At 53.0% G+C, this 20,843-nt stretch overlaps 6 protein-coding genes across 6 annotated transcripts; 3 read left to right on the top strand and 3 right to left on the bottom strand.

Annotated features, from left to right (window-relative positions):
• Positions 1-1,157: 1,157 nt before the first annotated feature.
• BDZ83DRAFT_251256 (uncharacterized protein) lies at positions 1,158-2,198 on the bottom strand. Its single transcript, XM_060501927.1, has one exon. The coding sequence runs from the start codon at positions 2,013-2,015 to the stop codon at positions 1,359-1,361; it is 657 nt and encodes a 218-aa protein (XP_060366763.1). The 5' UTR covers positions 2,016-2,198; the 3' UTR covers positions 1,158-1,358.
• Positions 2,199-3,087: 889 nt separating this feature from the next.
• On the bottom strand, positions 3,088-4,113 carry BDZ83DRAFT_773779 (uncharacterized protein; the record flags this gene model as incomplete). The annotated part of the gene is made up of 2 exons (XM_060515407.1): positions 3,402-4,113; positions 3,088-3,319 (listed from the first exon to the last, which is right to left on the bottom strand). The coding sequence occupies exons 1-2, from the start codon at positions 3,815-3,817 to the stop codon at positions 3,088-3,090; spliced, it is 648 nt and encodes a 215-aa protein (XP_060366762.1). The 5' UTR covers positions 3,818-4,113.
• A 2,398-nt stretch (positions 4,114-6,511) lies between these two features.
• Positions 6,512-8,901, bottom strand: BDZ83DRAFT_251301 (uncharacterized protein). Its single transcript, XM_060501928.1, has 5 exons — positions 7,988-8,901; positions 7,430-7,934; positions 7,193-7,373; positions 6,631-7,128; positions 6,512-6,581 (listed from the first exon to the last, which is right to left on the bottom strand). The coding sequence occupies exons 1-4, from the start codon at positions 8,408-8,410 to the stop codon at positions 6,978-6,980; spliced, it is 1,260 nt and encodes a 419-aa protein (XP_060366761.1). The 5' UTR covers positions 8,411-8,901; the 3' UTR covers positions 6,512-6,581; positions 6,631-6,977.
• Positions 8,902-11,849: 2,948 nt separating this feature from the next.
• On the top strand, positions 11,850-12,301 carry BDZ83DRAFT_251227 (uncharacterized protein). Its single transcript, XM_060501926.1, has one exon. The coding sequence runs from the start codon at positions 11,969-11,971 to the stop codon at positions 12,254-12,256; it is 288 nt and encodes a 95-aa protein (XP_060366760.1). The 5' UTR covers positions 11,850-11,968; the 3' UTR covers positions 12,257-12,301.
• Positions 12,302-13,678: 1,377 nt separating this feature from the next.
• Positions 13,679-14,487, top strand: BDZ83DRAFT_573974 (uncharacterized protein; the record flags this gene model as incomplete). The annotated part of the gene is made up of 2 exons (XM_060504666.1): positions 13,679-14,374; positions 14,437-14,487. 2 exons carry the CDS (start codon positions 13,679-13,681, stop codon positions 14,485-14,487), a joined length of 747 nt encoding a protein of 248 aa, XP_060366759.1.
• A 538-nt stretch (positions 14,488-15,025) lies between these two features.
• On the top strand, positions 15,026-19,826 carry BDZ83DRAFT_574034 (RhoGEF domain-containing protein; the record flags this gene model as incomplete). The annotated part of the gene is made up of 3 exons (XM_060504677.1): positions 15,026-18,499; positions 18,550-19,644; positions 19,710-19,826. The coding sequence occupies 3 exons, from the start codon at positions 15,026-15,028 to the stop codon at positions 19,824-19,826; spliced, it is 4,686 nt and encodes a 1,561-aa protein (XP_060366758.1).
• Positions 19,827-20,843: the final 1,017 nt, after the last annotated feature.

The raw sequence follows: 20,843 nt of genomic DNA, 5'->3' as shown, positions 1-20,843 counted from the left end.
AGTGCGATGGGCTGAAATTATGCAACATGTGGCGTGTGTGTGGGTGAGTTGGATGATAATTATGGATAAGGCGAGTGGGTGTGAGTGTGTGCGTGCTTCTGTCGTCCACAGAGCATGGCAAGTCAAGATGTGTTTCGCCCCTTTGGAAACAAAACTGAGATCTCAAATAGGTAGCAGGATGTAGAAGGAGGATTGGATGGCAGTGTCATGCGAGCAAGGATGGATCAAGTATCGGGGTGTAAGATAGTGGGCGAGGTGATGGGCAAAGGGAAATAGACGAATGGAACTAACAGACAGGGTAAGGGTATTGTCTTCGCTGGCCTTTCTTTCGTTTGCCCTTTTCGCGGTCTACACTTGTGTTTTCTGTCTAATTCAATGGAACAAGGCGTGTTGGCGTGGTAAGCGTGGTAAGCTGAGCCGGCGGGAGACGAGCGTAAGGTACGCAAAGCCGCCGCATCTTTTCGTCTGACGTCAACAAGGCCGCCGGTCTGTGAAAGAGCCGGAGCCCACTCCTTTTTCTGCTTCCCCTGCACCTGCACCGTAAGTCGTGCGGCCAGAAGAGGCAAGAGTGTGGAAGGCCCGCCCCACGCAAGCTTCCCGGCCCGCCACCATCTCTGCACGGCACCTGCCTCGGGTGATGGGGCCTTCCCTGAAAATCATCGGCCAGGCTAGGTGGCTCCCTGTCGGATCCGAAGAAGACGAATCATGGGGGCCGTTTCTGGTGGGCTCAGTCGCCCGCTACCTGCGTATAGTGGGCTGATTCGCTAAAACCTCCTATGCATCAGCGTCATGAAGGTGCCTTACCTCAGCACCAGGAGACTCCTTCCTTCATCTGCACCTACCTACCTCTAGTATACCGCAGTATGGGAAAGTGCTCGCTCGAAGAAACGACAATGCATACACGAGTACGGAGGGTAAGGTAGAAGCACTGCCACATTACGATCTTAGGTCTTAGCTTGAATCTTCATCTACTTTTCTTATCTATCGTCGGGCCATGGTGAGCTTTGTCTAGGTTTCCTCGGCCACCGCTGCGACCGTCAACATACCACCTTCTTTTCATGTCAACATCCCGGTCAACGCAACACCACTAGAGGACACACCGAGTCCATATCGAAAGTGGCAATTTACCAAAAGAAACATAGAAACAAAGATGCGGCTCACAGGAGCTGAGTCTGTCAGATAACCTTGCAGCCTTGGAGATTCGGAGGGTAGCAAGGGACCGAGGGGATCTGGCATGTGTCAATCTGCCGTGCCCGATCCTATTTCTCCGAATCCAACACTTAGACGATGCGACCCTACCTTACATTACCTTTCGGATAACCTTGTGCCTTAAACCAACATGCTAAGACACCATGCACTCACGAACCCTCTCCCCGCGATTTCTGCCCATCTTCTCGCCCCTCGTCTCTTCGACTATCCCATCGTGGTAGAGGTGTCGTCGCCATCTCCGTCATGTTCAGCTTATCCTTTGCAAACAGCCACATTATGTTCCAAGCATCACCCAGCCAGCACCCCATCGACGTCCAAGTTTGAGACGACTCGGCACGCACGGGAGAGTCTCCATCCACCACCGGAATCTCTCGCGATTTTGATGCCGTCTTAACGACTATCGGAGCCGTGTGTATCGAAGTCGCGAGTGCCGAAGTCACCGGGCTCGGTGGCCTGGGCCTGGCATTGCTGGACGAAGAGTCTACGGCTGAGTCGAACTTGTCTCGAATATTCCACGCATCAGACAAAAGCGCCATCAGTCGAGATCTCCTTGTTTCCGCCATGAGAGGTTCGTGCGTCACAGAATCTACACTGCTGCCGCCTTGCCTCCTCGGGTTCCCTACCGGCTTGACAAGGACTAAAGTAGCGATAGTCATGAGTACGCTGGCGACTGCCCATGTGCCAAAGGCCGCCACCGAAAAGTTGTACGTCGGAACGGGGCTTTCGGACGTGCCTCGGGTGGCATTCTCGTTTTCGTTCGAAAGGTCCTGAAACTTGACAATGTCCGTACTGAGAACGGTCTGCATAAAACATGATTGGTTACAACATCCGATCAGCGCATTCGGGTTCTGCCTCTCTTCAACAACAATGCTCGACGGGGCCTATCTTGGCTTACTGATACGACCGTAACTGGTAATAAAATCAGGGCGATGAAAGACAATTGCTTCATCGCGGACGAGTCTTCCGCCGTCAACACCGCGATTTTCTTCATCTGCTGAGTCGAGTGATGCGTTTGCAACCGTTGAATCTAGACCGTTTAGCCTTCGCCCCCCATGACTGAGCACCCTTTGTCGCCACGTACGTATTCTTCTCTGTTCCTCGCAAGTTTATCCAGTGCTGATGCCCTGTCCAACAAGTCCTCGATCTCTGCCGTCACCAATGTCAAATTCTCCGCAAAACCTTTAACATGCGTCCGGATCTCATTAGCCTGGGTTTCTCTTAGAAAGCCGAGATGCCCGGCCACGTCTTCTACGAAAAACCCTCGAAGACGGCAGAGAACCCGAAGGTTATTTTCAACTTTCATGACACTGCCATGCCGAGTTTCCATCAAGTACGCCATTCTCCGGAGGTCCTGGGCGTGGATAGATTCGCTTGCCTTGTCATTCACCATCTCGTCATCGTCATACGGATACACGTACGGCTTGGTCTGGATCGGATCTTAATATAGCTCCGGCTCTGCTGCGCCTCTCATTTCATGTGGCACAAAATGGACTCACCAAGTCATGAAGCCTCTTCTCCGTGTCCTGGACGTGATGCGAAAACATCCCAATGGACCACTCGGCGGCGGCAAGTAGATTGTCAAGACTAATGCGGAATCGCTCGGGGACGTCAAGTGACCGTAGTGCACCCATATCATTTGCCATGCCGTCTTTCAAAGCGTTCCAAAGCAGGTTCTGCGTCCCTTCCCCCCTTTCCGGATGATACGATCGGGGGCTAGCGAGTAACCACACCGCCGTGCCGTCGACAATGTCAAAATGGACGTATACAACCGCGGAGTGCGTCTCCCACCGCGGCGTTCTCGCGGGGTCCGCGTCTCGAGGTAGCGCATGTAAGGCATACTCGCGAATGCTGAACAAGGTGAGGCAGATCCGAATGTGCCTACCACTGCGACCCAGCACCGCCAAGCTGGTGGGCTGCTGTTGACCAGGGTCCGAGAGGGTCTTCGTACAGCCTTTGAAGCCCGCGAAGCTCATGCTGCTGGCGAAGCTCCAAGAGTCGCCACCGCTGGTGACGAAGGTCAGGAAGTGAGCCGGAATCTGGTGGTAGGTTAGGATCTCCAGCAGCACGTCTTCGCTGAGGTTTAGCAGCAGCGAGGTAGGCCACATGCGCTCTAGCAGGCTGTTGTTTGATGACGTTAGTGCCCCTTTTTTTTGCTGTTGCGCTGGATGAATGCTTTCGGTGAGCGGACTCACATCACTCGTAGGGGAGGGTCCTTCTTGAGGTACCCGGGCTCCCACGTGCCTTGCTTCGGATCCGGCCAGCACAGCTTGTTTCGTAACTTCTCAATGTTGCGTATGATGTGTAAGTTGGCCTTCTTTCCACTCCTCTCCTCACTGGAAACCTCGTCGATTTCTATATCGCCCGCCGCCTCGGCCGGAGACGCAGACCCGCCCGTGCCAAAGTCAATGATGATCAACGGGTTACCCTTCCGTCTCCCCAGATCCTCGTCAAAGACTTGATGTTTCCTCTCGGCATAATGCTCGGCGCGTGCCTTTCGCGCCGCTCGTCGCTCGTCTTGGTAGAAAAGGGAATCTGGGTACCCGGACGCTGCGGCGAGTTTCTCCAGGAAGAATCTTTCTTGCTCGTTCATAGTTTCTCCGAGAGCCATCGTCGTAGCTTGTTTGAAACACCTCCTTTTGCGAAATTAGTCAAGATCGAGGGCTGCAGTGCTGGTTACTATTTATGTGAGGCTCGATAATCGTCAACTTTACGCTTGGAAAAAAAGTCTTGCTTATTATCCTCTTTGAGGCATTGGTTACGTTACTTCGCCTTCGGGATAAATCTGGTGCTTTCGCCTCACACGACAACTCTCGCATCACACAAAAAGCTCAATGTCCAAGTGCTGCCCGGCAAGCAACAGGGTTCCCGGGTGGTACAGGGAGGCACTTTCCCTATAGTTTTATCGCAACAGTGGTCGACGTGTTCGATACGAATAGGTGATCTGTAACACAGAAGAGGGCAGTGGATGAGTGCCGAGCGAGACAAACAAGAGGGAGTTCAAGTTCCATCCGGCCTGTTGTGATTGGCAAGGAGGATTCTGTTTCCAAAGAAACACGCACACAGGGCCACATCAAGTCTTTTCCTTCCATTTTGAAGGTTTTGTGTGATGTATCTTGTACAACGGTAAGTGTCTATTTGTTCATCCTCGTATGTACTTCCTCGCCCGGGCCGTCTTCCGGGAATCGAGACGCCCGAGCTCCTCATCGATCCACGACAAGACCGTCGTGAAGTTTGCCTGTTTCTTTGCCAGAATCATCCTCGCTGCATCGAGGGCGAGCCTTTGGGAGCGAGTATTCCAGTTAGCGCGCGGGTGTTCACTTCCAAGATAACGCGGGGCGTCTAGAACAAAAGTGTCTGGGGATGAGGGCAGAAATACGTACCATGCAACATGCGTCTTCTCCGCGGCGCAATCGTACTCTGGGTACTTTTCCCTCCGAGACTTGCTCGTGAGCAGGCTGAAAGCCACGTCGATTACTTTCGCCAAAGTCTCTGTGGCAAGATAAAATGAACGTCGTTAGTCGAAAGAGGTAAAGTTAAGGCCAGGTTTTTAAAAAGCAAACATGGTGTTTTCAGCGGAATAAAGAACACACATACGCATGATAAGCCCGTCAGCGGGTCGTTTGCTGGTGGGCAGACAGCGCCAGTACGCCCACATCTTCTCGGCCGTCTCGGCAAAGGCTTTGTGGAGGTTGAACATGACGGTTTTGAGGGTGTTGTGTTTGGTGTCGTAGAACATGAGGTGGGACTGGATCTTGAAGGCGTCTGGATAGCAGATGACATCAAGGTTAGTTGATCGAGTTCACATGAGTGAGGGCTACCTATATGGAGGTAAGGCTGCAAGACGTACTCAATACTCTTCTTTGGAAATTTTGGCCGGGCTTGTTCCCGTAATCCACTGTCAACGCATTGGAGACCACTGATGGCAATGTTAGCTAACGGCGTGTACCTCCTTGGGATGGCAAAATAAAGAGCTTACCTGTATCTTTGACATGACCTCGATCTTTGACAATGTCGAGGGTATCACAGTCGATGCCCAATCCACAATAAGGGAACCGAGCACCGTCTGAAAGCTTGGCTACTTTCGTACCATCAAAGTCCATGTCAAAGTTGACCAAGGTCTTATTGGGGCTGACAGCGACTCCATACTCGGGCAGCCCGCCGTGCATGACCCGCACGAACCTGCGCGCCTTCGCCTGGTCCGTCGTGATGAGGAGGAAGTCATCAATCAGCCTCAGGAGCAGACAATCTCCCTCCTCCTCCTGCTCCTCACTTTCAAACAGGAACGACAAATGCTGCGCCTCGAGGTCGGCGTAGAAGTAGTTGCACAGAGCGGAAGAGAGTACAGAGCCTTGTGGAATGCCCTTCTTTTGCCTGTAAAACTTCTTGCCCACCTTGACGAGGTTCTGCTTGATATGCGATGCCATCAGCGTCATTAGCGCCTCCGTCTCTAGCTCCTTCCTCATCGTGTTCCCCACGAAGACGGTATTCTTGCGGTTTAAGCCGAGGCGCTTCTCTACCAGCTGCGAAAAATCGGTGGTATCGTTGCAGGTGACGGCGATGGAATGCCACCGCCGCGTGACTGTTGATATCGTATTCTTCTGATGTCGAGAATCCAGTAATCCGGCTTTGACTTCGACATGCTTCTTGATTATGTATTTTTCTTGACTCGGAACGCCATCCATCAGCCTAATCACGGCCTCCTGAGGAATGGTGTCGAAAGCCGACTGCACGTCTACCTTGGCGAAGTAGAATGCTGGCCGATAGTTGCCAAATCTGGCATTGAAGGCGTTTAGGCGATGATAGAGATCGCCCACCGAAAACATGGATGATCCAAGCCTGGATGGGTTGCTTTGCTGTAAAGACAATTAGCAACTAGATAGATGACACAGTTATTGATTGGTGAGGGTCACCGTTTCGAGTTTGAGAATGGAATGTACCGGGCCAAGCACGGTGTTGATGCTTGGGCCGAGAATGGAGCTCCTGCCCCTGACCTCTGTTCTCCTTCGTAGGTTCGTGATCGGCCGCATACCCTTTCCTTTGGGCAGAAGCCTGATACGACTGAAGCTCAGTCGCCTAGAGTCGAGGATTGCGGTAGCCCGATCAAGCTTGATCTCCTCAAACATGTTTGTTCGGAGAGTCGCCATTGCTGGTTCTGCGACGTATCGCCAAACGTCATGCCGAAAGAAAAACAGACGATAACGGTGAGAGCTCGACTCTGTGATGTAGAAATTGCTGCGCAAAAGGGGTATCAATAGCGAATCAAAAATATAGTACAAGAACTCGTTCATAATCTCATGTCGTTTCTTCATGTCAGTCAGGCTGGTTTTCTGGCGTTTGAGACTTGGAGGCGCCAGCCACTCCATACTGGTAATCTTAATGGATGTGTTAGATAGAATCCACTAGAAGTAGAGCACTGCTTACCTTGAGCCCGTCTGCGAGCTCACAGAGGGACATGGCCTCGAACCTCCGCAGCTTGACAAAGTGGTCGACTTTCCTCAGTATTTGACTCTTGTTGTAAGTTCCGTCCTCGCCAGTGCCCCACATCTCATCTGGAATGATCTTGACCAGTACAGCCTGACAGAACGCGGAAACATGAGCTACGGGAGTCGCCAAGTCAGTGATCACATCAAACTTGGGCAACGGCGGAGGTGCCGCGGCTTGGTGAAGCCTCGGGCGGTTCTGCGTGCTATTTCTGGGCGCACCAGATGTAGCGACTATCTGGCTGTCTCTTCCCGCCATCGGTGTAGGATCAAGTCTCTTGAACTGCTTCACCGGCTTCTTTGAGACGGATTTCCGGGCTTTGACATCAACGGCAGAAGAGCAATAGTGCCGCAGTATCTCAGCGTAAGCACAACGACCGTGGAGAAGTTGTAGCCTCTGTACCAGTCGTTTTGCGTCTCCGCGCAGTCGCCTTGGAAGCTTGATATCCCGCCCCTTGAATGTTGATGAGATCTCGTCTTCGCGGAGAGTGTAGTCTGCAAACCTTTGCGATGTCTTGGAGTGGTCTACTCTGGAGGTGAAGGCGTTGTGTAAGCCGAATTGTCGAGGGAAGATGTACATCATGACTTTCAGCGTGTTGCGCTCATTCGACTGTGTCGTTCTTGACTTCTCTTCTTCGGGTGCCTGTTCTGAACACGATAGACGCGGACAACGACTCAGAACATCTGTTGATCGGCGTCAGGGGAAGTCTCTCTATGCCTTTGGTTGGATGCCAACTTACGTATGTGCCGCATTCCATATTGAACCGTGCCCTTGGCTGTCAGAGCAGCTCGAGCGTAGAGCATGCGATTTCTGATGAAGCTGATTTCTGACGGGAGCCGCTCCTGAGGTATGGGTGGCGGCGCTGTGGCATCTCCTTTTGTCTGTTTCTTAATGTCCTGATTCGCGGCTACGCCCGTCTCTGACATGGGAATACCACTGAGCTGGTACATGTTGCCGAGACCGGCTCTCACAGGGAGAAATATCGCCGTATCAATGAGGAGATCTATCATGATCTGCTCTCCTGATTTCCCGAGCAGCATGAGTACTTGTGGCCAAGGGGCTTTTTTGAGGGCCTGCACGTAATGATTCGGGTCGACTGCGACCAGCCCCTGAATCCCGCTATCGCGATTGTGGCCTTTTGTATCGGTAATGTTCTGAGCCTGCCTCCTGAACCCATCGCAGAGGAGATGCTTCGGCCGAGCAGCGTGCCTGTTGAATATTTGCCACACAACGAAGTCAACGATCTGTGTTTGACGGTCAGCCTTGGAGACAGATTGATCGCGCAGCAGTGGCCTACCTCTGACTGCGAGGAAGTAGCTTGGGCCAATTCTCCCGAGAGAGACACAATCGAGTCGTCGGCTTTCTGAGAAAACGACCGCCATTGCTCCCACCGAGAGTCAGCCTGTGCCTCAGCGCGGTGTTGCGTGCAGACCAAGGTTGTGTCTAACAAGGAAGAAAGCTCTGGTATGATGTCGTGGTCTTGGATGCGTGCCCATGGTGCCTCGTATTTTCCCAGTGCTGCAATCTTCTTGCGGCGAAGTCTCGAAGGCCCTGGCAGTTTGGAAAGCAGGTATTCGCGGAGTGTCTGCACGACATCATAATGCTGTTGTAGAAGCGTGTGCCTGACCTGACCTTTTATTTGAATCGACTTTGATTTCTTGTTTCCGGAACGCTCATCCTTTGGACCCTCAAGTGCCAAGAACTTCCTCTTGGTCGCCATAATCACAGCCAGATTTCATGTCAACACTGACAAGGAAGTAGACATGTGGTTGAGTTCCTGTTCTCGTGTGAACCCCACGACTAGGTGAACAGGGATTATGAGAAAGCCACTGTAAATCAACGACAGTCAGAATTGCGCGACCTGACCTCACGCGCTAGAAGGTGTCATATCTAACGATTATGCAAGTCATGTGTAGGAGGAATGCCAACAATGAGAATGCGGAGGCCAGATCGAGGATCAGACCTGTGCTCTGTCGTCGATCGTAGTTGGTGGTCGACAAGCGCGACAGCTCAACGCGTCTTTGGTTGGTCCAGTGTATCAGGTAATAAATTCCCTTGGAGGTTTAACAGAGTGAACGGAGGACCCTAAGCCTGCTAAGGTAAGAAAGAACCTAGCCTAACGGTACCGGGTAAGATGCAGCAGGTACGTATCGCAGCTTGAACGGTCGGAAAAGCTCGTACTGATTGGCTGATGACTTCCAGGTCTGGGCTCATCGAGCAGTGGGGAAAATGGGACGACAGTGCACGTCCCACACGATCTGCCGAATACGGGCGCCGTCTCTAACCGGTAGCTCTGTGGCTTTGCCCTCTTTGCCCTCTTTGGAGGTTTTGCTGTCGTTGACTCGTTGTCGACTTTTCGCTCGATGACGCTGCCTATCCATCCGTAGTACAGGTATCCGTACAAACTGCCAGCCCTTCAGGAGGCCAAAGTTCAGGGCCCCTCGACGCTCAAGCCACTGAAGGAGGGCGCAAGACCGTGGGAGACTGTGAACGCTAAGGCACCCCTGGGGGGCTGGTGAGACGATTGGTGGTCGTGGGGGTCCACCAGCTCCCGTCACCTTGCGGTGGAAATTCTTCAAGTGTCAAGGCACGCTGGGGCTGAGCGGGTTCGTCGGCCTCTCAAACTTGCCCTGGTCTCGGGAGTCACACTCTGTTAGGAGAGTGCTGTACGGATACGTAGCAAGGTCACGAGGTTTACTATGTATGCGTTCGGATAGTCTGAATAAATCAAGCAGGGCAAGTGGACACTGGCTGTTTGTGGATTACCATATGTATCTTGGCCCAGACTAGACACCACCGGCATTCAGCTTAGCTCAGATATCTCCAAGGCGTTATGCCATGTACGTACGCTGTACCAAGATGCACCTGCACACTTGCAGGGCTTGCACTACCTCCGTCTAACCATAATGTGCATCGTCACTTGTAAGCCTGGCAGTGCCTGGAGACTAGAACCTGGCTGAGCTCTACTGTGTATGCAAGGGCAGCGGAAAGCGGGCGGTGGCGCGCGGTCAGGAGAATTGTCCTGCGGTGCTACGATGAACCGACTTTTCCAAAATCGCTCGGCTCATAATTGGAGTGAACGCCTGGGGGAAAGGGTTCCTTGTCTGTGGAAGAGACGGTTCGGTCTTGTTCACAGGAACGAGCCAGTTAGCTGGGTCGACGTGGATCGCGTTTCATAATAGCCAAAAGATTTTCTGCAATCAGGGTATTAGCGTCCTTGTGAAGCCCCAGGTTGTGCCTAGTATTGTTTTTTCTTACTAGTTGATGTTGTTGATGTTCCATACTGTTCCAACCTTGATACATCAATAAGAACAGATGGAGAGAGAGTCCAGTATTTGACAACATCAACATGTAGGGCGCAGATGGCCAAGCCTATGAGTCTGACTAAGCCACTTCCTGAACCCAGGTCTTGGATGAGAGAGGCGGGGGAGCTACATCAAGGAAGGTCGAGCTGGGTTGGCCATCCATCCATTGATTGCACTGAGCCCTCACATCATAGCAACATGTCTTAAGCCAAGCACAGACTCCGGAGTTGCATTGGGCCATTGACGGGACTTCCCTGCCTCAAGACCGAGAGCGTCGAATTACTTCTCTGCATCTTCGGTCAGAATACGAGCTGCGCCTGTTCCCCAACTTGTCCAGCCTGCCTGCGTAAGCCCGCAGGATGCAATGCAGTGGCAAGTAGGATCTCTTTTCTCAACGACCGCCGGTCCCCGGGTCATAGTCGCGTACATATGGTAGGCTGTATGTCAGCCTCGAATGATTGCACTACGGCGACATGGTGATGACGGAGCATCCGTATGGACGCAAGTCGATAGTAGCACTGATATAGGTGCCCGGGCTCCCAACACCGTTCCCTCGCTCCCCTCATCGAAACGGATCCCCCCAGTGCCCTGCGGCCTGCGCATATTGATCCCAAAGCAGATCAGTTGGCGTATGGCTATCGGCCATAGAATCAATGGTCAGCCGCATTGGGCTGTTGAGCGTTGAGCCATCTGCATAGGAACCTTGAAGTCATCCTGTCGTAAGAAAGCAACTTAACTCTCTCGGATGTTCCAACCCGGGACCTGAAAGTACTTGGCTTGATTGCAACCTCAACCGGTTACCACAACCACCACAATCTCGGTCTCGACCCGACTTTGACCGTTTCGGGACGAGGTGCGCTATTATGTTGTTTCCCGCCCCCCTCCAGCTCCGTTGTCGGTGCCGAACGGATGGATCATGGAGGAAGGAAACTCTGATAGAGCGGTATCCGTACTGCACCTTGCGGAGTATGGAGTACGTATCTGTCAATATATTTGACCTTTGCTCGTCCGTGGCTTTGATCTAAGCCTTGCGGTACAGCATCGTACCATCGACGAGGGTTCCCAGCATGAAGATTGACTCCTCTGACCTCGTGGAATGCTTGCCAGTTTGCCGTCATTTTGAACATTCGCAGCCAATCACCCATGAACTGCATGAGCCGGGCCCCGCCGCTCTCTGGCTTCGGTTCCCGCCCAAAGTATTGACCGATTGGTGGTGACGTCTGATGTTTGTTGTGTCCGTACGATCTTGGCATTCTCTAAATCGTCTTTTGGATGTTTCTGTGGCCCCCCCCCCCCCTTCTTGTATTACCTCGCGGATGAAAAGGCTTATCGTCTGGATACGGGGACCGTCAATGCACTCCAGGCGCATTCCCCCTTCTCCAATGTCTTGAGTTCTTACTCAGGCGCCGCAAGACCATTCTAAGACGGGACGAAGCGAGGGCCAAGGGACGCACCAGAGTTTGACTTTGTGCTGCGAAAGAATAAAATGTTGCCTCTTTGGAAGGGAAAGGGGCGGATGGCCATATAGCAGAGGAATTTACCCCAGCAAGACGATAGATCCTGAATCGTTCGAATCGAGATTGCCTTTTGTTTTTGTGGCCTGCCTGCCAAAGCGAGCGTATCAAGATGGAAGAGCAAAGACGGATGCCCTGGACAAAATACAAACTTCATCAATCTTGCAGCGGAGTTTGGAGTTTGCTTCTCTGGGTCTCTCTGGAGACAAAACCATGCCCATGCCATGTTTTCCAAGGTCCAAACAGTCGAGTGGAGGCTGACAGGGGAAGACGGACATTTTGCAAATTGACGTCTTATTTCCTGTACTTCGTACCTTACATAGCACTCGCAGTACGGTGTGCCTATGAATCAGACGCCGGGTACCCGTGGTGTCTTGTGCTTTTTTGCTCCGCGATTCTGATGCGTTCCGGTCGAGAAGTACGTACTTTGTTTGTATCCGTACCTGAATCTCAACCTGGATGCGACACTGGAAGTTGCAGTCAATTTTGTCTTTCTGTCCCTCTCTCTCTCTCTCTCTCTCCACACCACATCCACTTACTTTGTCTTTATCGACGCCAGCAGCGTTACTCATCTACGTTGGGCTTTGGTGGCAATTGTTTCCTATCCATGAGGCAGGCATGGACTTAATTAGGCATTATGTGATAGTCCCAGATTGTGTGCAGAGACGACCCCCTTACGCCTTCCCGGGTCCTGGCCCGGGTCTCGCTCCCTCTTTCCCGAGTGTCCGGACAGACCTACCGAACTGAATCTAGCACCTGCCGTCATCCCCTCCCTTTCTTTCCCGTCTCCCTCTCTGGAAGGAATACCTGGGCCGTTTCCCCTCCCTGACATACGAATTACTGCCAAGCTGCCCGACCAGTTCGTGCTCCGTACCTTGCACCCGACGTCCAATGATCCAATCCTGTTTGCTTTCCATCTTGTCCCGGCTGCCACTCTGACCGAAGCGCATTCATTTTGACCGATTGGACGATAGCCTCACCTTTCGCATCTACTGTCCCCACTTGCCGTCTCAGCTCATCCCGTTGACCACGACCTGACTGCATACCGCGCATACTCCGTACACTACGCGGATGCTCGTCCGCTGCTTCCCACAGGTAGCTAATAAATTTGCAATTACCAGAGTCTTTTATGCCTCGCTTGTTGCAAAAGAAGCAGGTGCAGACGGGATGATTACGTGCCGTGCCGACCCAAACTTGCACCTGCCTGGCAATTTTGCGATTTTGGTGCAGTCGCAAGAATGGAAGGCACTGCGCTAATTCTGCTCCTCGTTCCTTCCCTGTGCCATTTCACGTCCTCCCAGGCTCTCGCCCATCGTCGACGAGTGCCTTTTTCGAGGTAGGAGCTAATAACTACCAATGGAGACGACGGCTCCTTCTGGCTTTCCCACTACACATACACCGCGCCCACAAGGTACCCTGAGGTAAGGTAGGCGACATACGCACATACTCCGTACACACACCTCTCCGGCCCCTCTCCTCTCTCCCCCCCATCTCCTCACTCACACATATTAGCGCGGAGGGAGAAGGTACCGGTATCCTCCTCCTGCCTTCCCGCTTCGCACTTGCTCAGTGCGCTAAAAAAGGCAATCTGTGAGTGTGCAAGTGTGAGTGTGCGTGCACGCGTGCGTCTCTCTGTGCCTCTCCCTACCTGCCTAATTACCTACCAACCAACCTATCTTGACCTCACCTTTCCCGTTGGTTGCCCTTGCCTTTTGCCTTCCCACCATTCCAACCTCGCTCTTGCCATCCCATCTCGTTGCGTCCGATTCACCACCTCACCACAACCCCCCCCCCCGCCCTGGGAAAAGGGACAAAATTAACACAATCGCGGAAAAAGCACTTGCAGATCTCTCTTCGTCCCGACTCCAGCAAAAGTATCCAATCTCCATAAAACCCCCACAGAGCAAAAAGTCGCACTGCACTCACGGCCTGCTTCTGCGGCGGCCACCCATCCTATGCATTAAGATTTGCTGTCGATAGGCCCCGGACACTGCCAACGCTCTCCAACCAGGGACTGCCCGTCGCCTCTCCAAACTGTCGCTGCCCACTCAGCTTGCAGGCCAACACATCAATGCTTCCCAACCCAAACATCCCACACAGCCTGCATGGGTCTATGGAATTCTTGACGACCCAGTCCACCCGACACGCCTGACTGATGTTCAGGCCACAATGGAAGCTGGCAGTCCAGAAGACGAGGACCGCCTGGCACCTGCGCTCAATGTGCAACGCCAGGTCCATCTCCAGCACCACCAACCGCAACCTCTAGCTTCTCCTCCTCAGTACCCTCACCAACTTCATCGTCAACCCAACTTTGACTCCCACTACGACCATCACGACTCCGACTTCGACCTCGATTCCGATTCCGATCGTTACCACCGTTCATCTCAGACCCCCTCTCAGCAATCTCATCGCCATTACATCCCTAGCAGCCCCACTACCAACGCCTTCACGCTCGAGAACTTGCATGCCTCTGCCGCACACACGGCTGGGGCTTTCGCCGCCGCTGGTCATGACCACGATTCAGTAAACCCGGATGATTTCTACCGAAGCTACCGAGGCGTACAGTCGTCAAATCATCATCGACGAACCCCTTCTTCAGATTACGACTACATGGCGACCTCCGTATCTCGAGCTCGCGAGAACCCGGCCATGCGGCCAAACGGCAATGGCAAAGATCCAAAGCACCCGCCGGCTCCCGCAAGCCGTACGCCCTTGCGCCCTTCGCAGCGATCTGCTTCTGCTCCTGTCGAACCCCCAATTGGCGCCCCTAGAACAAACACAAATCGCAAGCCGAGCGTCAAGGACTTGACCAAGAGATTTGATCAGCAGACCTCGTCCCCAGCTCCATCGATGCCCAGAATCCCTGTGCGAGGCGTGCCTATTCGACCGACCAGAGCCGCGACAAACATCGACAAAACTACACCGAGTGGAAGCGGGTCAACATCATACTCTACACTGAGGGCCTCGACGAACCGTGAACTGACACCTGACACTAGCAGAGGAACGGCCGCTCGAACGCAACGAACGAAATATGTCGCCGAGGATCAGTTGTCAAACAATTCGCAATCTTTCGCCAGTCGAATCGCCAAGCCGCGGAATACAACTTCAGCTACGGGCATTGCACATGCATCCAAGTCTATGACAAACCTGCAGCACAAGTCACCTTCTTTACCCCCCTCTTCTCCGAGAGCGCCCGGTCTGCTTTTCGGCGAAATCCTTCCAGAACAGCGTGACACCTTGGCCGTAGGATTCGGAATCGAGGGTTCGGGCTCACGACCGCGGCGGACTTCAGAGTCCAGTATACATGTGGCTAAGCTCCACCAAAGGACGAAATCCGACCCCGACCTCGTCGAGCCGGCTTCCCCAACTGATTGGTACCGAGCCGCAACGACACAGTCGAATACTTCAGTAGGACGTTCGGTCCCCAATGCTAGAGGTCATGTTCGGGCACATAGTGATGTGGCCGCGTCAAAGGCTGGAGCGCCTCTGGTGAGAAAGGCTCTTGCATCACGGCCAATGGCAGAGGTCGAGCAGTTTGGACGAGCAGCATCACCTACATCACGCCTTCCCGTTTCTGTACGCAAGTTGGCCAACTCAAGCGACTCGAACAGCCCGCCATCAACACGGGAAAGCTCTAGGGCTAACTCTCCATCGACTTTCAAGCGCCCGGCGCCCGCAACTAAGACAGCTCGGACAACTACACCTGTTAATCGTGCCAAGACACCTACTCGAGCAAAAACACCTACTCAAGCGACGCCAGGACGAAAACCTGCGCCTCGAGGTCTCGTGACCCCGAATAACAACACCCGCCTCACTGCATATGTGGCAGCACCACCTCCGAAGCTATCTCCTCCACTGCGCAGTTCTCGACCCCGGCAGTCTGTATCGACAGCCACCACGGCAAGTTCGCGCTTGAAAGCCGTTGATAGGTCCAAATCGCCGCATAAGCCTGCGCCGAAGCAGTCCCTGAAGCCCGATGGATCATCAACGACTAGAAGACGAAAGATCTCTGTGGGCCCTATTGACTTTGAGCAACGGCGCGAACACATCAGACTGGCGTATACTAAGTCTATCCGCGATAGTCAGGTGCGCGATGCAAAACAGGCAGCGGCGAAACGCAAGAAGGACGAAGAATCTGCTGCTACTGAGGAGGAAGAGATTCCGCCGGTCCCGCCGATTGAAGCCGAATCGCCTCCAGTGGATCATAACGAAACCTTCGAGAAGCCGTTGGAGGAACCTTCTGCAGCACCGGAACCGTCGGCGCAGCCTCCATCGCCTGCGCAGTCGCCTCAGCCACTAACGATTTCGACGATATTGCCACCCATCGTTTCCCTCTCTCCGCCTCAGCCTCAAGCTGCAGACTCCCCTACGCTGGGCATCCCGGGCAGTTTCCCGGCCTTGAGCCCTCCTTTCGAGAGAGAAGAAGAAATCCCGCAATCCGCAATCTCGGCCACTTCGGAGACTACCGAGTTTGATAATGAGCCACAGGAACTTCCACCCGTGCAGCTAGAGTCTGCGCAACCTCCTACTGGGCTCGGATTGACAATTATTCAAGCCGACGGCAACCACGAGCAGGCTGAACTGGACGAAGTGCGACGTGCGCCAACCCCCGAGAAGAACGAGCCCGAGGAAATCCAGCTACATTTGGAGGCCGAGACTGCCGAAGTCGAAGAGCAGCCTCCGCCGTCAGCGCTGGAGAAGGCTGAAGCCGAGGAAGAGCAACGACTGCCCACACCAGAAAAAGCGGAATACCAGTACCCATTCGAGGATGAGTCCGTAGGTGACGACGCGGTTTCGATCAAGATCTCGTTGGAACCAACGTCGTCCCATCAATCGCCTGAACCGACCCCGACGAGAAGCGAGTTCGATGAACCGGCGGTTCCTGGTGCATTTGCCAGCTCGCGGCCGATGTCTGAATATGAGCCAATTCCTTTCTCGAGCTCATCGTACGAAACAACAGTCAAAATTCTCAGGCGGGAATCTGAATATGACTCTCCTAGACAGGAAACAATTCCTTTCCCAAGAATGGAGTCGTATGATGACTTTGACGATCAGAGTCAAATGGGGGATATGGATGGGTCCGTGTGTGATGTGTCTTACTTCCACCACAATACGGAGAAGGATCTGGGGTCAGCGAGCGACACCCTCGAGAAGCCTGAAGACTTCTACAATGAGCACCACAAGGACAATGATTCGTCTCAACGAGCATCTACTTGCGAGTCCTCTGATCCGCAAGATGATCCTCATAAAACGAGCCTCGAAAGCCAGCAAACTCCCGACACGTCCCGCAGCCTGATGGTTCCCTCCATGCATGCGACTGTGAACCGGACCAGCCAACAATCCGCATGGACTGATTTCTCGGTCGACAGCGACGAACCCATTCACCACAGAATCTCGGCCTTCGACGATGTCCTCCCAATCCCCAAGCCGCCCTATGCGTCCGAGTCGACTTTTGGATCGGTCTCTAGCAGAGACTCGTCCGCCCGACAGAGTGAACATTACAGCCCTGACTTTGCGCCATCGGATACAGCAGCCGCTCAGCCATCCAACCGTGCGACCATTCATCAGCTGCCGGAGTTGGACACTGGAGATGGTTTCTCGGTTCCTTACATCGATGAGAGCCACTTTCCAGCACGGAAGGTAGATCCTGCTTTGGCGCGGCCAGAACATGAGCCTCCGCCAGTCCCTGCGTCTACACGAGTCCGCGATAGGCGAACGGCAGCTAGCAGCATCTACGCCGACACGCTCCCCGGAAGTACCCTTGCGGGCTCTTCTCGGCGTCAGAGCGAAGATGTATCGCGCCCCGTCTCGACTACCCAATCGATCGACCACATGTCGATCGAAACCAGGGAGTATTCTCTCAGCGGCCAGACTCCGGTCGAGTCAATAGCAACACCCAGTCAGAAAGACGGACCGATCGGGAAAGAAAAACACCGCCTGGTGCAACGACGCAACGTGATCAGAGAACTCGTCGATACCGAGATGGTCTTTGTAAGGGATATGAACATTGTGGAAGAAATCTACAAGGGCACCGCCGAAGCTTGTCCACGACTGGATGACAAGACCATCAAGCTCATTTTCAGAAATACCGACGAGATTATCACCTTCCACACCATGTTCTGTGCTCGGCTTAAGGAAGCTGTTTGCACTGTCTATGTGCCCCACGGCAGGCGTTCCCCTTTGCCGAAGGAGGACTCGGTTGCTTCGGAACAGACTGGAAACCCGTCGACGAATTCAGTGGCACCCGAACTCGGTGACGACAACGATAGAGCCACGTCGCTGGGTCCCCTCTTCACGAAGCATATTGAACAGATGAGATTGGCGCATGAGGGCTTCCTCAGAAACAGCGACCATGCGGCCAAACGCTTAATTCAGATCCAGCAAGACCCCACGGTGAAGGTCTGGCTCAACGAGTGTAACGAAGTGGCCAAGGACCTGACTGCAGCCTGGGACCTGGATTCACTTCTCATCAAGCCCATGCAACGAATCACAAAATATCCTAATCTCATCCAAGAGCTTCTGCGACACACGCCCGAGGATCATCCGGACCGAGCCGAGCTGTTGTCAGCCAAGGAAACCCTGGAGTTGGCAATTGTCGAGATTAACAAGACGAAGAAGAACTTCGAGCTTGTTGGACAAATTGTTGGCCGCAAGAGGAAGGAATCCGATGTCAAGGCTGGATTTGCTCGAGCCTTTGGCAAACGTGTCGATAAGCTTCAGGCTGCAAGCTCGAAGATACCTGAAGACGCTGTATACGCCAAGCTCCATGAGAAATTTGGCGACGATTACCTTCGGCTACAAGTTGTTCTCAGAGATGTGGAATTCTACACCCGACAGGTCAGCGCCTATGTGCATGAGTTCTTACAGTACCTATCCGCCATGGAGCTTGTTATGCGTCTCCAACCTGGTAGCTATCCGGAGCTGGAAAGCAAATGGGTGCAATTCAATGTCTCGATGAGAGATATTGAGAAGATCGCCCTAGAAGATCATGTGAGCAATCCATTCAAGAAGCCATTCATCACACACTAACACCCAAGTAGCTCCAGCAAGTTCGCAAGCATGTCATCGAGCCATTCGAGCATGTGATCAAGGCTTATGGTAACCCCTCGTTGGCAATGAAGAAACGTGCAAAGAGACGTCTTGACTATGAGAGGGCAGAACAAATCAAGAAGGGCGGAAAGACGATAGACGTCAGACTTAAGGAATTGGTGGAGCAGTACGACGCCCTCAACGAGACCCTTAAGAAGGAGCTCCCTCAGCTGTCTGCCCTGACAGAGAGGATTGGAAACATCTGCCTGGGCAATTTCGTCAACATTCAGGCGAATTGGTACTCCATCTGGGTGGAAAAGGTCAAGAAGGTCACCGGAGAGACGGGGCCGCCGCCAGAGGTTCCCGACATTGTCTCTGCTTTCCAACGGGACTATAAGTACGCGCAGGAACTCTTCGCCAATGTTGGGATCTTGAACCCTGCATACAGAGGAAGGACGTCACAGTCTACTACAGCAAGCACCGACGATGTCACGACTAAGCACCGGCCACGGCCAGCTGAGATATCATCTCCGCGCGCCAGAGGCTTGTCAGTCAATGGTGACCATGCCCCAATGTTGCCGACACCAGACTTTGCCAAGCGCCACAGTGGCCAGTTCACGCTGTCGCCAAGCACTACACCACTCAGTCCCCATCAGTTCTACTACCGAGACTACTACGCCGGTGCAACTGCTCAGCGACCTTCAATGTCTGCCTCTCCAGTTACAGGTGACCAATCACCTGTGCCCCGTGCAATTGCTCCGCCGCCCGGCACTCGGCCTGGCACTGGTCGAAGCTATGAAACGAATGGTCTCCCGAGACAGAGCTCAGAGTCGGCATCAAACAACAGAAGGGATTCCAATCCGTCACACCAGTCCCAACATGCGGGCAATGAATCCAGGCGCTTCTCTGGTCTGTTCCATTCAGCACTGCCAATGCCAGATGGAGTCGAGGAAGGCCAAAGATCCTCACGAGCATCGTCACGTGAGCGCACCCCAGCTGGAAATGGTTACAACATACTTTGGCTGGCTGCATCACTATTCGAGTTCAATATTGAAACCACAAAGCACGAAGCTGGTTACCCGTATCTTACGTACCAAGCCGGCGAGGTAAGTACATGATCTGTAGCATTGTGTGCGTGTGTTCAGAGCTGCCAGACTAACCTTATTCATAGATCTTTGATGTTATTGCTGAGAAGGGCGAGCTATGGCTTGCCAAAAACCAAGATGACCCTGATGATCAAGTCGGTTGGATCTGGTCCAAGCACTTTGCGAAACTGGCCGATTCATAGAGCCTCGGCACGCACAGTTGGCGTTACCAAAAGTATTCAAGAATATTGATTTTCTTCAGCCATGGCCAGGCTGATGTCTGCGTGCAGTCAGGCACGTGTGCGTTGACAAAGGCTTTGAACGCTCAAAAAACCAATTGAGCCGGGATGAATCATCCCCATGGCATGTATTATTGCTCACGAAAGGAGGACAGAAGCTTCTCCCGTGACTTTGTTCCGCTTGAGAGTGAAGTCAGGGATTCGTTCAGGGGGATCAATGGTGGATATGAACCTCGATGTGTACACCTCTTCCCCCTTCCTTCTCCATCCTGACTTGTTTTCCTTTTGTCTTTACTTTTTTCTTGCTCGAGATGGAAACGAGAGATGGCGTTTGATACAGGCGACACAACGAGGTTTTGACGGATGGAATGCGAATTATACAGCTGATATCATGTCCACAGTGGATTTACTACTCCCGAGAGAGGAAGCAGAAGAAGGGAGGTTCAGCAATGAAAAAAACTTTTGGGAGTGTTGGAGCGTCGTTCAGTCGAGAAGTCCCGCAAAGGGAAGGAAATGATAGGGCAGGGCGTGATACGGCGTTGGAGTTGCCTCGCAGTCAGAACTGCAGGCATCGATTTTTTTGTAGGCTTTCAATATCCAAATGGGAGACAATGTGTCGGATTTTCAAAAGACGAAATGGCTCGGATTTTTCTTTCGTGCTCTGTATGCCTCGTGAATGTTCTTGCTAAAAAGTGGCTTTGACAGGCAAATTTGAACAGCCTGGGCCCGCAACCTTCCTCTTGATTTTGAAGACACGATACATCAAAAGGGTTTCTACGTGATACCTTGGGTTATGAAGCGTACCCTGAGGAAAAAGGTTTATAGGTATTATACAAATGCGTTCTGCCTTTTTGTCCCCTCGATTCCCGCCATCTGATCAATCTACCAATATAACAAGCTTTCCGCCTGCCTACTTTCCTCCTTCCCCTTCCGCCCCCCTCCAAAGCTGATAGGCATGCGTCCTCTCTTTGGACGACCCGA

Source organism: Colletotrichum acutatum (assembly GCF_030867785.1).
Source record: "Colletotrichum acutatum strain CBS 112980 chromosome Unknown BDZ83scaffold_30, whole genome shotgun sequence".
In the NCBI taxonomy this organism is placed as follows: Eukaryota; Fungi; Ascomycota; class Sordariomycetes; order Glomerellales; family Glomerellaceae; genus Colletotrichum; species Colletotrichum acutatum.
Note: the sequence above shows the minus strand (reverse complement) of the source record. Positions and strands in the feature narration are given on the sequence as shown.